This window comes from Cyprinus carpio, chromosome B22, assembly GCF_018340385.1.
Source record: "Cyprinus carpio isolate SPL01 chromosome B22, ASM1834038v1, whole genome shotgun sequence".
NCBI classification, from domain to species: Eukaryota; Metazoa; Chordata; class Actinopteri; order Cypriniformes; family Cyprinidae; genus Cyprinus; species Cyprinus carpio.
In genome coordinates, this window is record NC_056618.1 from 5,814,991 (window position 1) to 5,832,180 (window position 17,190).

At 38.8% G+C, this 17,190-nt stretch overlaps 1 protein-coding gene and 1 long non-coding RNA gene across 2 annotated transcripts in view; both read right to left on the reverse strand.

Moving 5' to 3' along the window:
- Positions 1-17,190, reverse strand: part of LOC109047750 (multiple epidermal growth factor-like domains protein 10) — a 99,454-nt gene that overhangs the window by 7,418 nt on the left and 74,846 nt on the right. Inside the window, exons 7-8 of the mRNA XM_042748943.1 lie at positions 14,779-14,913; positions 14,539-14,676 (exon numbers count right to left, since the gene is read on the reverse strand). Coding sequence (XP_042604877.1) covers positions 14,539-14,676; positions 14,779-14,913 — 273 coding nt within the window. The remainder of the gene's footprint in view (positions 1-14,538; positions 14,677-14,778; positions 14,914-17,190) is intronic.
- On the reverse strand, positions 8,900-9,453 carry LOC109080531. The gene is made up of 3 exons (XR_006157882.1): positions 9,316-9,453; positions 9,078-9,215; positions 8,900-8,911 (listed from the first exon to the last, which is right to left on the reverse strand). It is a non-coding gene; the product is annotated as an uncharacterized LOC109080531 (long non-coding RNA).

Below are 17,190 nucleotides of genomic sequence, written 5' to 3' on the forward strand. Positions count from 1 at the left end.
TAAGTTTGTTGAGACAGTCAGTGAGAGCTGAAGAAGGAAGAGTGGAATTAGGTTTGATGGGGAGGAGTGGTTTTGTGTTCTTTTGGGTAGAAGTGGTTGGGTTTTTTTTTCTGTAACAAGTGATATTGGATGTTGTATTATAAATATATATATAGAAGGGGTCTCAGGACAGAACCCTGAGGCACACCAGTATTAACGGAAGAAGGTTGGGAACTAAAAGATTGTAGCTGAACGAAGAAGGTCATTAGTGATTTTTATGTAGTGTATGTTTCTGTGTAGTTTCTGTGCTATGAAAAGGGCGGAAACTAGACTGGAATTGTTCATCAAGATTAAGTTAAATGAGGGTGAAGTTGAGTAGTAACAATTTTTTTAGAGGATTTTGGAAAGGAAGGGTAAATTAGAAATGGGACAGAGATTATTGAAATTGTTAGGATCGTTACCAGATTTTTTTCAAAAATGGAGTAATGGCTGCAGCTTTAAAGGAGGTGGGAACAATTCCAGTGGTGAGTGAAGAGCAAATTACAGCAGAAATGAGATAAAGCAGAGAGGTTAGGCAGCCTTAACCATAACAGTGGGAAGAGGGTCCAGCGAACAGGTGGAAGACTTTGACATGTGATTGAGAACTGAAATCGTGTGGCAGTGGGAAGCTGAAAAGCAGAAAATAAGTAAGATATTGGGCAGATATCAGAAGAAGTGCTGGAGGAGGAGTTTGACCAGAGCAGCAAAATCAGTTATGAAATTATTATTTGGTTTTGGGAGGGGGAGGGTTGGGGTAGACTGTAGCAACAATTGTAGGAGTGGGTCCAGGAAGTTGGCCGAGTACTGGAACAATCCTGTCACAGGTTTAAGGACTGGTGACAAGAGAGACCAGACAAGGACAGACTAAATGTAGATCCAGCCAAAAATATCATTTTTTCAAGTTTTTTTTTTTTCCTGAGCTCCTTTTTATCCATCTTTTGTGAAAAAAAAGAAAAAAGGCTGCTAAGTGTTTTGATAGTATTTTGGGTCCTGGGTTGTACCACTATACACTATCCTGCTATACAATTTGCACTTCCATAAAAAGAAAGCTGAAAACCACCAGAAGAGCAAAAACATAAAATATTAGATGGAGATGGATGACATGTATAGCAGCATGGAACATTCTTCTGTTTATGATTTATAATATTATGCAAACCTTGACATCATATCTGGAAGATAAGTCTGTAAATGAGTCATTTCTAAATCACATGAGGTCCCTAGATAATACTAATCCTGTGCGAATAGGGCTTAAGACACACCTGAACCAGCTAATCAAGCTCTTAATAGGCATACTAAAAACTTCCCAGCAGGTGTATAGAGGCAAGTTAGAGCTAAACTGCGCAGCACAATGAGCCAAAACCTGGTTATTTTAGGCAACATATAAATCATTCTGTGTCCCCGGAAAATGGCACATTTGGTCACCCTAGACTAACTTCGAAAATCAAAAATTCCAATTCCTTCTGCCTCATCATAAGCATCCCATCTAAAACATGTTACATGTTGTTAAATATATTACTTTCAATAGAAAAAAAAAAAAAAAAAAAAATCAAATTATTAATATCAACACAACATTTCAACCCTAAGGTCTTTGTCAGGCAAACAACAAGTGCTCAGAAGAGTATAGTTTTTGTTAATTTGATCCTTAAATGATTAGTTGACTAATTAGCTAATCATGATCCCAACAGACAAAAAAAAAAAAAAAAAAAAAAAAAAAAAAATCCAACAATCCAACAATTACCATTAATATCAGTAAAATATAAATATATGAAAATATTATCCCAGATAGCACACATACATCTGCAAGAAGTCTTTTAAAAATTGCTTGATCTGGAACATCTGATAAACATCGTTAAGATGTCCATTTTACATACATTCTAAATCACAGATTTTCTATGGGATTAAGGTCTGGAGACTAGCTAGGCAACTCCAGGACCTTAATGTGCTCCTTTTTGAGCCACTCCTTTGTTGGCTTGGCTGTGTGTTTGGGGTCATTGTCATGCTGGAAGACCCATCCATGACCCATTTCATCAAAAAAAAAAAAAAAAAGTGACGTGACATACAGCCAAGTATGGTGACCCATACTCAGAAATCGTGCTCTGCATTTAACTCAACCAAAGTGCACACACACAGCAGTGAACACACACACACCACGGTGAACACACACCCCGGAGCAGTGGGCCAGCCATTTATGATGCGGTCCCCCTGCCGGGGAGGAGTTGGGGGTTTGGTGCCTTGCTCAAGGGCACCCCAGTCATGTTATTGCCGGCCCGAGACTCAAACCCACAACCTTAGGGTTAGGAGTCAAACTCGCTAACCACTAGGCCACAACTTCCCCCCATTCAATGCCCTGGCTGGCTTCAATGCCCTGACCCAAAACCCATTGTTCCTTTGAAGCAGACGGTGCAGTTGTCCTGTTTCCTTAGCAGAAAAGCACCCCCAAAAAATAATGTTTCCACCTCCATGTTTGATGGTGGGGATGGTGATCTTGGGGTCATAGGCAGCATTCCTCCTCCTCCAACCCGGTGTCATCTGACCACAAACACCCACAACACTTTTACCAAATTCTCCTCTGAATCATTCAGATGTTCATTGACAAACTTCAGCCAGGGCTGTACATATGGTTTCTTGAGCTGGGGGACCTTGCGGGCACTGCAGGATTTCAGTACTTTATGGCATAGTGTGTTAGCAATTGTCAAACGGCACACCCTCTTTAATGAGCCAAATATGTCTTAACTGTATGATAGGATCTGTATCACCTTTTAGTTTACTTTTTGTAAGAATGAGACCATTGTACCAGACACCCTGGGGTTCATTAAAATGATACCAAACATGGACTGCTAATCCACCTGCATTCATGTAGAACATTTATATTCTACTATTGACCATTCTGAGTGAGCTGAGTGTAGGGTGAGGGGAGGGAAAGGGGATGAGGAGGAACCAGTGCATATGTGAGAGATGTTTTCTCTCAGTGAGATGTGGAAACAGACGTTTGTATGTTAATGCACTGTGTGTGCATTGTCCATCTCAGAAGATCATAGTGTCTGAGTTTCTGTAATTCTACAAGGAGTGAAATTATTTCCTTATGAAATTACCTGCTCAAGAATTCAAAACTCAGGAACTATCGCAATGCAAATGCCACGCCACAAAACAATGGTCTTTGATCTCCTCATGAAGCCAAACACTCAGGAACTCTTATCAGATAAGAAGACCTGGAAGAAAGACCATATGCTCGTTGGTCCCTTCAACTGGGTACATGCTCTTTGCTATGCATTTAAGACCATGTGTCTTATGTTAAATTAGGATAACTGTTACATGTGTGACTTTGTTTAATTTGTTTGTCTCCTGCGTGGAACACTTGCTGTTTCCCATATGGCTACAATGTTTATGTACAGGATGTTTGGTTTGTTCGCCTACAATATGATTCACAATAGCAACTTTTCTAAATTGGCTTCTAATTGTTTCTTTGTGTAACTGGCATGATACAATTTTAAATGAATATTAATAAAATGTTATATTGGATTTATTCTGAACTCTCCTGAAATCATTATGACTAGTGAACTGTGAGAAGCCTTTTGTTATCGCAAATCTACAGCCAGGATAGGTCAAATTGAAGGCTCATGAATGGTAGGAGCAGTAGTCACATCATCAGAGACCTTCTGATTTCTGTCTATTGCTGATGTTAGCAAATTGTACGGGAAGGACTACGGGAAGGACTAAGTGAACTACACTTTTTGTCATAAGTAAGCAGTAGGTGGCAGGCAAGACAGATATTAGTGAACAGTTTAGTTATTTTTTCGGGAAGGACTACGGGAAGGACTAAGTGAACCTACGTAAGGCCAACGTGAGATTTTAAAAGAAAACACATTAGGTCCCCAGTGAACAGATAAAGTGAACAGTTAATTGAAAGTGTAGTGAGTCCGGAATAATCAAATATCTAAATTAATATACAATCAATATTTGTGATCATTATTTTAGGCAATATTTCTAATTAAAAACTGGCCATTTGACTTTCTTGCCTCTTTTGATGAATCTTCTCACCTCCAATTGTGCAGATTTCTGTGCAGACTCCAACAGGTGAAGGGTTCTCACGTTACACACAGTTTTGCATGTTCAATTATCACCCAGCCTTCAGTGTATCAGATTCTCAAAGGATTTAGGGATTTTTTTTTTCTTGAGACAGTTAATAATGTAGACAGACAATAATAGGCCTACTACAACCAAAGAATCATTCATTCTACAGGTGCTGGTCATATAATTAGAATCTCATCAAAAAGTTGATTTATTTCACTAATTCCATTCAAAAAGTGATATGGATAATATTCTAATTTTCTGAGATACTGAATTTGGGATTTTCCTTAGTTGTCAGTTATAATCATCAAAATTAAAAGAAATAAACATTTGAAATATATCAGTCTGTGTGTAATGAATGAATATAATATACAAGTTTCTCTTTTTGACTGGAATTAGTGAAATAAATCAACTTTTTGATAATATTCTAATTATATGACCAGCACCTGTAAGTCATGTTTGGGATCAAATAGAATTTATTAGGGATTAAAAGGTTTCCAAGATGGGGAAAAAAAAGAGCCCAACTGGTTAAATCTTTTGTCACAGTGTAAACATTTACACGATTTGTTCACCAGTTTAAGCATTTTTACCAACATGAATTCTCTGGTGCGGTTTCAGTTGAGCGTGAAAAAGTTTTGCAATATAACAATTATTTTTCCACCACCAGGTCCCCTTAGGGGTTCCGTACCAACCTAACTGACTGTCCATCCAAAATATAAACCACCAAGTAAACTCCAAATAGAATGATTTAATCTGATTTTGATAAAGACATTTTAAACAGATTTCATGAGGCAATCAAATGCTTGTAGATTGATACAGATTAAATGGTATGGTCTAATTTTGCTTTCAAAACTTTTTGAAGTTGCTTAGATAAATGTGCTTAACCAGTGGAAAGTTCACTGTGGCTAGGGGATGTGGTTTAGCAGAGTTTACAGTGGGAGGGAGCGGTCGGAGATGAGCGGTAAGTAGGTCAAGTGCAGAATAAAAGTCACCTGCTTCTACTTACAGTGATTGGCATGGGGAGACCGTAAAAAGCCATGGTGTTGCAGAAGTGGTAGAGAGAGAAAGCGACTGAGGACTCATGGCCCAACTAAGTGGTGTTGTGGAGTAGAATACAGCCAATGTACTCTGAGTTTATGTTATTTGATTTGTGTGATCACGCCTATGTTTATTGTTTTGACAAACTGTATAAATTGCCACAAGCCTCAGTCATGCCAACTCTGACTTCTTCCTTCTCTTTTGAATGAACTATGTAGCCTCAGTCATGTCATATATGGAATTTGAAAAAGTTCATTATTTTCCATAATGTAATGATAAAAATTAAACTTTCATATATTTTAGATTCATTGCACACCAACTGAAATATTTCAGGTCTTTTGTTTAAATACTGATGATTTTGGCCATACAGCTCATGAAAACCCAAAATTCCTATCTCAAAAAATTAGCATATCATGAAAAGGTTCTCCTAAACGAGCTATTAACCTAATCATCTGAATCAACTAATTAACTCTAAACACCTGCAAAAGATTCCTGAGGCTTTTTAAAAACTCCCAGCCTGGTTCATTACTCAAAAACCGCAATCATGGGTAAGACTGCCGACCTGACTGCTGTCCAGAAGGCCATCATTGACACCCTCAAGCGAGCCCGAGGGTAAGACACAGAAAAGAAGTTTCTGAACGAATAGGCTGTTCCCAGTTGTGCTGTATCAAGGCACCTCAGTGGGGAAGTCTGTGGGAGGGAGAAAAAGTGTGGCAAAAAAAAAAAACGCTGCACAATGAGAAGAGGTGACCGGACCCTGAGGAAGATTGTGGGAGAAGGACCGATTCCAGACCTTGGGGGACCTGCGGGAAGCAGTGGACTGAGTCTGGAGTAGAAACATCCAGAGCCACCGTTCACAGGCATGTGCTTTTGAACCAGAAACAGCGGCAGAAGCGCCTGACCTGGGCTACAGAGAAGCAGCACTGGACTGTTGCTCAGTGGTCCAAAGTACTTTTTTTCGGATGAAAGCAAATTTTGCATGTCATTCGGAAATCAAGGTGCCAGAGTCTGGAGGAAGACTGGGGAGAAGGAAATGCCAAAATGCCTGAAGTCCAGTGTCAAGTACCCACAGTCAGTGATGGTCTGGGGTGCCATGTCAGCTGCTGGTGTTGGTCCACTGTTGTTTTATCAAGGGCAGGGTCCAATGCAGCTAGCTATCAAGAGATTTTGGAGCACTTCATGCTTCCATCTGTTGAAAATCTTTATGGAGATGAAGATTTCGTTTTTCAGCACCACGACCTGGCACCTGCTCACAGTGCCAAAACCACTGGTACATGGTTTACTGACCATGGTATTACTGTGCTCAATTGGCCTGCCAACTCTCCTGACCTGAATGAACCCCATAGAGAATCTGTGGGATATTGTGAAGAGAAAGTTGAAAGACGCAAGTCCCAACACTCTGGATGAGCTTAAGGCCGCTATCGAAGCATCCTGGGCCTCCATAACACCTCAGCAGTGCCACAGGCTGATTGCCCTCCATGCCCGCCGCATTGAAGCAGTCATTTCTGCAAAAGGATTCCCGACCAAAGTATTGAGTGCATAACTGGACATAATTATTTGAAAGGTTGACTTTTTTTAATTAGAAACACTTTTCTTTTATTGGTCGGATGAAATATGCTAATTTTTTGAGATAGGAATTTTGGTTTTCATGAGCTGTATGCCCAAAATCATCAGTATTAAAACAAATAAAAGACCTGAAATATTTCAGTTGGTGTGCAATGAATCTAAAATAGTGAAAGTTTAATTTTATCATTACCTTATGGAAAATAATGAACTTTTATCACAATATGGCTAATTTTTTGAGAAAGGACCTCTATATCACACTGGTGCCGAAACCTGGGAAGGAAGAAGCAAAGCCACTGCCATCATGGTGTCGGGCGGGTTAGTTGGTTTTTTTTGTTAGTCATAGTCACTTGCAGGCCTCCATCAGGAACACCAAATGCTGCTGGACATGCGAGACGACCAGGAGCACTGTTTCATCACCCTAGTGCAGGAACAGCAGGAGGACCATGAGCTGTTCCGGAGTCTCGAAAATGGACAAGGAGGTTTTGGCGCATGGGGACTGCCGTTCGCACGAAATCCAGTGATGCCCACCACTTATCATGTGCCCTTGAACAAGATGGGGACCCAAGATGAATCCAGAGGTGTGTACCTTGACTATTCGAGAAATCAGTCGGACAGCCGTGTGGATGGCCAAGGAGGACACTGGCCCCCCAATGCGCATAAACACAAACAAAAAAAATCAAAAAAAACCCCCTGCTCTCAGGGGAGGCACAGGTGGCGGCCCAACAGCTGCCCCTCCAAAACCTCCTAGTCTTCACTGACCTAAAGCAAGCCATCCTCCAAAACCTCCTAGCCCTAAGCTCAGAGACCAACGACGCCAGCGATTCCGGTTCGCTGCTGGATCGTGGGCGAAGAGTGGCCGGCACCTTTTTTTTTGGTTCTCAAACGCTCCCAGCGACATCACCTGCTGCAAATGGCTACTGTCCAGGGGAGGCATCGTCGAGCAAATCCTTGACCACATGGTGCTGGAGCAGTTTATCAGCAGTCTCCTGAGGAAGACAGCAGAATGAGTCCAATGCCACCAACCAGCGTCGCTAGACCTGGCCATCCAGTTGGCAGAGGACCAGATGGTGGCATGCCTAGGAGTCTGCGAAACCATGCCAGCTGTCTCTCTCTCTGCTCTATCTCTCTGCTTTATTCTTGAGTTTTCCCTTTGCCCACCTGCTTCTACTTGCAGTGATTGGCATGGGGAGACCGTAAAAAGCCATGGCGACGCAGAAGTGGCAGGGAGGGAAAGCGACTGAGAACTTGTGGCCCAACTAAGTGGTGTCGTAGAGAAGAATACAGCCAACGTACTTGGAGTTTGAGTTTTTGAGAATTGATTGACATTGGCATAAGTTTCGGTTGAGTTTGATCTCTTCCTTCTTCCTTGTATGTTGATTGGATTGGATTAACCATTAAATAAAATTTTAAATACATAAAATGGGAACATCAGTCTTGATATACAGTGTTAGCCAGAACTGTAAGGTCGGGGGGTTCTGTTTTTGTGTGTGTGTGTGTGTGTGTGTCTCTCTTTTCTGGCACTTCAGTCTGCTTTTAGTCAGAGGGTGCATGATTTCTCTTTTACCCTTTTAGTCATCTGCCTACTACTTGCTTGGGTAGGTTTTCACAAAAACAGTTATAAAAAAAAATTACAAATTTGACATTTTAGTCTTTTTTTTTTTTTTTTTTTTTTTTTTTTTGAGTCAAAAGTATCAAGTATATTAATCAGACTAGATAAAAAAAAAAATCTGGAGTGTTCAGAGGCATATTGACTCACTAAATACTGAAAGTTTTAAGTTTTATTAGACTATTGTTTAGGTGTTTTGAATTTCTATATTTTTATGGTTTTAGTGGTTTCTTTGTTTTATTTCTGGTATTTTTTGTTTTTTCCCAGCAACATTCAATATAGACACACGTTTCACTAAGCTATGAGATTTAATGAAATTAAAAGTACAGCAATGAGGAAAGAGGAAAAAAAAAAAAAAAAAAAAAAAAAAAAAAAAAAAAAAAAAGGATTTTCCCCAATGGCTAAACTGGCATAGTTAGCTTTATGCACAGGTGGTTGGGCAACACTTCTGTCTGGCAGGATACGGGGATCATCATGGGGAAGAGTTATCAGCACACATTGGTGCGTTGAGACATAAGACCAGACCTCACTGCATGGAAACAGTCAGATTTAGTTTGTTCAGTCAGATGCATTCAAACTTCAGATGCATTACAACACTCAAACCACCAGACCTCACTGCATCTTTTAGAGTAATTTGTATTTCAAATAGTATTAATCATTCTGAAAAGCCATACGTTTTGAAATGGGTTATGGGCCAAATTCAGTTACATTTGCAAATTGACCAAAATTATAACTCAAAAACGGTGCATGTTGGAGACCCAAGAATCAGTAGAACCAATACCTTTAAATGGAGGTGTACATTCATGTCCACATTTAGTGCTGCAACACTTCTCATCGTTCGGACAGTCAATGTCGTCGACACACAACTCTTTACACAATCCTTTTCCAAGTACTTTCCTTGGACACACTCCTGGTTTAACTGTTACACAAACACATGAGAGAAAGCAGATCACCGAGTGCTGAATGACTCAATCACTAATGTGGAAAAAAAACCTGACCAATTCATTAGTATAACGTACCTTTAGATGGAGCCATACACTGATGTCCACATCCATTGCTGCAGCATTTCTCATCATCTGGACAGTGACCGTCTTGGGAACACAACTCAGCACACACTCCTAACATGTCATCTTCAAGACTGATTTTGGGACATACCCATTGCTGCAGCATTTCTCATCATCTGGAACACATGATAGAGAAAGCAGATCACGGAATGCCTCACTGCATTTAAAAATGTGAAATCATTTAATTCACATTAATGTAACAATATAAATACCTTTATATGGAGCCATACACTGATGTCCACATCCATTGCTGCAGCATTTCTCATCATTCGGACAGCTGTGGTCATGGGAACACAACTCCAAACATGCTATGAACACTGCTCCATCAAGATTGAATATAGGACATACTCCTGGCTTTGCTGATAAAAAAAAAAAAAAAAAAAAAATAATTCAGTGTGCTGCTAGCAGCTCTGTGCAGTTATTTGTGAAAGTTAATAGCAATCAAAGTCTTGAGGTTTTGATGCCAGAAGATCAGTAACTTCATTAAAGACAATGAGGTCGAGAGACCTCTACAGAGAAATATTAAGCCGTTTGTCTGCACACTCTTTTTATACAGTTTTCCTCAAGGCGTGTTCAATACATTTCATACCATATGTTACTGCTTACCTTTTTTTGGCTGTGCCTCTAGTCTGCTTCCCTGAAAAAGTAAAAGGAAGAGACCCCATAATATATTTTGTCTAGCGTAAAAAGATGTTCAGCTTTACCATACAATTTGTCTGCACGTTCCATTCTCATGCAGGCCCCTATACATTCTTATGCAGGCATCTACATTCAACCACACACACACCACACACACACACAGGTGAATTCATTATAATAGTAGAATAAATCCAATGGCTATATTCACATGTATTGTACATGATTAATTCATACTTTAAAAATAGTCTACACCATATAGCACAGCAGATGCTTTCCAGATAAAACGATCTTTAACAGACATCTTTGCAGACGTTATGTGTTGCTGTCTGGGATTGGAGGATGAGAGAAAGCCAAGACATGATTGGCTGTTGTCTTTGAATGATGTAAACTGATAAGAGCTAGACAGTAGGTCCAGGAGGTGTTTATGAAGTAATTTACTGTAATTGACAAATTTCTATAAAAAAAGGCTATACTCATTAACAAAACAGAAATAAGTTAGAAGTAATTGGTCCATTAAACAGACAATCTCAAACGCTCCTCCGGATTAACAAACACTTCGTAATTTAATAGCTAAATGTGTGCATGTTAATGAATTCAGTCATTTATAAATGGAACATGCATGCACGCGCATTCACAATTAGCGCAATCCCTGCGTATAAAAGTTACAGTTACGCAAATTGCATGTCAGAAACGCTGTGGAATCTTTTGTACTCCCTTCTCAGGTTTGTGAAATATTCACTTGTGAAATATTATAGTGCATCAAAATGCAGTGTCACCAGTTTTCCAAAAGCATCACAAAACGTTTTACGCACGGTTTACATGTGGTAGGGATCAGGCGTAGGCTACATTTATTTCGTACCAATATAAATATTTCATGAATTCAAGTTTACGTCAGAATGGCTTTACGAACGGTTTACACTAAAATTAGTTTTGCTAATGTTTCATGAATGGGACCATGTTTATTATAAATTATATAACTCTTTTGCGTAATGTAGTCATAATTTGTTATAGTCCCAAAAGAGGCTCCCATATGATTACGAACCAGAGAATCACTGATGGGTGGCCGCAATACATTTGAGCGCACACAGTTAGCCTACTTTAAAGCATTTTTCACAAAAAAAATAAATAAATCTAAATATAGTTTGTAGCAAATCAGACAGAACACATATGCCTAAAACCCATGATATGCGATCATATAAACTCTGATCTTAAGAGAAAAACTTAATAGATAAATAAACTTTAAAACAATAAACTTAAAGATAAATTTTATTAGGCTATTTAAACTACACCATGTAAAGTTTAACTTCAACTGGACATCTGTAGTGATATTTATATGGCATGTGCATGAAGTCAAAATTTGTATGTGAACTTACTTACATATTTTTTTCGCGCTGTGTAATGAAGTTAAAAAAAAAAAATCACCTTTGACATGTTCTTTGGCGTCTGTTGTGCTCAAGTATACAAAGAGACACAACAAAACAGCAATCAACGAGCAGCACACCCGAGCTGTCATCATCTCGACGATCGACTGGAAAAACGTGCTGAATGGGGATGGTCAGGAGGGTTTTAAAGCGGTCAGATGCAACTCCACCTCTGAAACTCAGCTGCCTGTAGGCAAGTAGCCTAATCCTGACTCTGATGAACTTGTTCAGGTGTGTTCACGACACATCGTAATTACCTTGATTAATACCAACCTGTAAAACTCGTCATGGCCTTCCAGACTTACCATTGGGCTCTATTCTGTTCCTGCTTAAAAGTGGCTCAAAATGCTCCAGATAGCATGAAACCATTTAAACATATTAAGTCAATGCTAATGTGTAAATGCCAATTACATTGAATTAATGTTACAAAATGTTGTTGGATCCAATATCACTTTTGCACCCAGATCTAACGCTAAAGAAGGTTGTGATTTCAGAATATTTAATCAATGGCCTTGACGTTCATTCTACAGCACTGTTGAATCAACATTGAAATTAACAAGAATCATCTATAATATTGTTCAGAATGGGGAAAAAATATATATACAGTATATTTTTCGATCAATGTTACATGTCGATGTTACATGTTGATTCTAAATCACTTTTGCTGAAACCTGGAAATACAACTGAGATGCCAAAATAAAAGTGTGTTGCCATCTGATGTACCAAGTAAATGTTGAAACAACATTAAAGTTAAACACACCTGAAGCAGCTAATCAAGCTCGTACTAGGCATACTAGAAACTTTGCAGCAGGTGTGCTAAAGCAAGTTGGAGCTAAACTTTGTAGGACACCGGCCCTCCAGGACTGAGTTTGTGCACCCTTGATATAGATATACTGTGTATACCTACATATAGCATATATATATATAATAATACACATTCTGAGAATAAGCTCTTTTGAACAAAAACATGTTTTCTGAACATTGCACCAGTAATTTATTTTTACTGCCATGTAGCATCTAATGCTGTCTTCATGGCAGAAACTTTTGCTTTTTGTTTATTTTGCTGTTTTTATGGATGGATGTTTTTGGTTTTCTGATTGTGTTTTTTTAAAAAAAAAAAAAAAAAAAAAAAAAAAAACATTTGTAATGCTTCAAAAACTTTGAAAATCTTTTGTTTTGAAACCACAGTTCTAGGCGCGCCTCTTCTTTCTTCTTCGGGTGTTTTTGGCGGTCTGGGTGGGAAACCAAAGTAAAAGGCGAACTTGTGCCAAATACTGGTCTACTGTTTAATAAGGGGATCAAGTAATGAGAGCAAATGAGAGAGAGAGAGAGAGAGAGAGAGAGAGGAAAAAACTAATAATTCTATATTCTTTATGTTATCTTTTTGAAATATGTAAACATTTCCTCATATAATGTCTCTACATGCTAAGTGAAGTAGCAACACAACTGTAAATCTGTGTTTTGTTGTAGTCAGTTCCATGTGTTTTGTTACAGTGGAGAGCACCTGTACATATAAGTCTGCTTAAATTGCAACTGTAAAAGGAACACACAGCTACTGCAAATGATCTCAGATATACTGATGCATATAAATTTGATTATAGTATATTGTCATCGTAAATATCACTGCAACTAGATATATTTAGTTAAGTGAGATTATTTTGAAAAGAACGGTCTTCTATAGAATTATAATACTAATAGTACAAACAAATCCTCTTAACTCTAATATCCTTGAAGTAATTACATTCAGTTTTCATTGATTTATTAGCTTTAGCTAAACCATTCAGGGCTTTATAAGTAATAAGCAAGATTTTAAAATCTATACCATGTTTAATAGCGAGCCAGTGCAGTGTTGACAGAACCGGGCTAATATGGTCATACTTCCTGGTTCTAGTAAGAAGCTTGTTAAATGTTGAGGGAAAAACACCAGTGTGAAGGGATGTGTTAATGATGTGAGTGAGTGCAGGTACAATGGCAGGAGGAATGGCTTGAAGGAGGTAAGATGGAATAGGATCAAGTGGACAAGTAGTAGGATGATTGGAAAGGATGAGTTTGGAGACTTCTGCCTCAGAGAGTGAAGAGAAGGATAAAAATGAGTTTGCTAGTAAGATGTGTTTGACAGTTTGTGGTGTGGAAAATTTTGCACTGAGGTTTATAATTGTATTAATAAAGAATGCGGCAAAGTCATCAGATAAATGTTAAATGTTTTAAAGAGTGTGCGAGAGTTAGGCAAATTGTTAATACTTTTTTTTTTTCACATTAGGGTTGACCTGCATTCGAGGTTTAATTTCTGATAGATTTGTACTTCAGTTCAAGGCTTTCACTCTACAGTCTTTTCTTATGTTTTGCTGCCAAGCTTATGAAAAAAAAACACCCCATCAACACACACACACAGAGAAGTTTCACTAAACTATGAGATTTATTTGATGCCTGTAAAAGACCTCAAGTATAGCATGAAAGAAAAAAAGACACAACCAACAATCGAGGACATTTTGGTTAAACTTGGTCCGCTGCATGCACAGTTGGTTGGGCAACACTTCTGTCTGGCAGGATACGGATCATCATGGGAAGAGTTATCAGCACACATTTGGTTTGAGACATAGACCAGGCCTCACTGCATGGAAACAGATAGTCAGATTTAGTTTGTTCAGTCAGATGCATTCAAACTCATAAACACAGCACATACCACTCAAAGCATGAACCACAAGTTTTATGTTCAGAGCGAGTTGTGTTCCAAGTATTATTAATCTTTATTTTGAAAAGGCATGTGCTTGAAATGGTGCTATAGGCCAAATTCACGTACTTTGCCATTGAAAATGATAAGATTCTCAAAAACTGTGTGTGTTGGGGACCTAAGCATCAATAGAACAAATACCTTTAAATGGAGGTGCACATTCATGTCCACATAGAGTGCTGCAGCACTTCTCATTGTCCGGACAGTCAACGTCATTGACACACAACTCTTCACACAATCCTCCTCCAAAGAATCTCCTTGGACAAACTCCTGGCTTTTCTGTAATTTATATATATAAAAAAAAACACAACAGGGGAACCAGGTCACTGAATGACTCAATCACTGTAATGAGGGAAAAAAGCTGACCAATGCTTCTGTATAACATACCTGTATATGGAGCCATACACTGATGTCCACATCCATTGCTGCAGCATTTCTGATTGTTTGGACAGCTACTGTCACCAGAACACATCTCAACACACAGTCCAAATCCAATGGGTTCTGGACACGATCCTGGCTTTTCTGCTACACAAACACATGATAGAGAAACCAGATCACTGAATGCCTCACTGCATATGAAAAAGGTAAAAGCTAATTTAATTCACATTATTATCACAATATAAATACCTGTATATGGAGGCATACACTGATGTCCACATCCAGTGCTGCAGCATTTCTGATTGTTTGGACAGCTATTGTCACCAGAACACATCTCAAGACAAGGTCTTGGTCCAACGGGTTCTGGACACAATCCTGGCTTTTCTGTTATACAAACATGATAGAGAAACCAGATCACTGAATGCCTATGAAAAAGCTGCATATGAAAAAGTTAAAAGCTCATTTTATTCAAACTATCATAACAATATAAATATTTTTATATGGAGGCATACATTGATATCTACATCTATTGCTGCAGCATTTCTCATCATTCAGACAGTCACCATCATGGGTACACATCCCGATACACACTCTTGATATGTCGTCTTTAAGATTTTTTCCAGGACACACTCCTGGCTTTTCTCATATAAAAATAACATAACAGGAAAACAATAATCATCGAATTAAAAAAAAAAAAACTGTCCATCTCCATCAGAATTTAAAGATTAATTCAATGTGTTGCTTCTTGTTTCTTTGCAATTATTTGTGAAAGTTACTATCATTTTTTGATTAAAATAAAAAAATCATCCAGTTTTTTATTGAAAATTTTTAATTGAAATTATTTGAAGGAGGGGGTTAACACGCAGCGCAATCATTTATGTAGGAATGATTGTCATTTAGAGCAATCTTTATTAGAAACATCCTTAACAGGACAGCACAACCGTCAGCTTCACATACTGACCAACCACTAATGAAGAGGATTCAAGAGGATCATTAGGGGAGACCAGGGAGCCGAAATGGCTTTTTTCAGCACTTGTAGGTCAGGGGTTTTTGCAACACATGTATCAAACTTAAGTATAATTACTCTGCATCAAATCAAATTTACCATTTACCCCTAAACTACCCTTTCAACATAGAACCTACCCCACTACTGGTGTTGTGTACTAATGCATAGTAATGCTAATATAAAACATGGACATTGGTTAATATTTTAATATACTGTATGTTAATAAAGAATTATAACACAAACACAGACAAACACTAAAGGTTCTTCAGCGGTTCTTTGAGGTAGCTGAGGTGCTATATAGCACTGCTGTATAAAGAACCTGTTAAGCACAGTATGGTTCTTCAGTGGTTCTTTATGGCAGTGCTGCTATAGCACCTTAACCACCCCAAAGACCCCATTAAGCCCCTGTATAGTACTTGAAAGGTTCTCAAACTCTCTATTAGTTTAGTTGGGGAAAGGGTTAAAAAAGGACATTAAAATACAGTGTATTTCCTGAAAAAAAAAAAAAAAACTGGTTCTCAACCTTTTTTTCCCAAGGCCCCACTATAAGGAAATATTCCAGGGCCCCCACACAAGACTTTTTGATCTCAGTAAAGCATAAGTGATTAAAAACAGCTTTTGCCTTTGTAGTAAATTCCTATTCATAGCAAACATATGAGAGTGGAATAACTTATCTTAAATCTAAGGAGGAGAACGGCGTGCTGGTGGGACGCGGCAAGACAGTTCAGATACTGAGAGCCTGCTGTTAGTAGCAGTTTAAATTATGAGGAAGGAGGAATAAAATCCCTGATAACACACGAACATCATGAAGACGTCTATTTGACATCTGCATTTATATCTGCAAGACATGTTTTTTTTAGAGTGTTTGCTCATCTGCAATTGGACGTTTCCTATTATTGTCAAATAGACATTTAGAAGATGTCTTTAAGATCTTTATGATTTAGAATGCATGTAAAACTAATATCTGAAAGATGTCTATCAGATGTTTGTACACAACAGATGCGTTCCAGATATAATGGTTTTTAACTGACATCTTTGCAGATGTTATGTGTGCTGTCTGGGATTGGAGGATGAGAGAAAGCCAAGACATGATTGGCTGTAGTGTTTGAATGAATATGTAAACTGATAAGAGGCTCGACATTAGTGTCATGGTGCAGGGTGCCTTCTCAGCTTCCCCTGCGGTCTGTGTTGTCCTGTCTGTTCGGTAGCTCGTGGTCTGGGCAATCAGCGCTGGTCGTGGCGGGGGTGCGCAGATCACGAGCTGATTCTTCCCCACCTGTCACTCGTCCCCAGCTCCCTTATATGTCTCTGCCTCTCTGTCTGTCATCGTGAGTAGATTGTTTTGTCTTTGCCCGTGTTTTGTGTGGGGTTCAAGCTTCATTCGCACCTTCTGTTTTCCTGTCTAAGGATCCCTAGTTCGGAGACCGGCAGCGCGAGTGGTCCGCAGTCTGCGTGGCGGCCAGCTCGGAGATCTCTGTGTGCGCCGGAGCTTGTTTATGTTATTTTGTGTTTTGTGGCGAGAATAAAGATTCTCCTTTTCCCTACTCTGAGTCCTCTGTCTAGCCCGCACCCTGACAATTAGGAGGTGTTTGTGATGTCACAAACTTCATTAAAAAGACTATGGGACTCACTCTTGAAACTTGCAGAAATAGGAG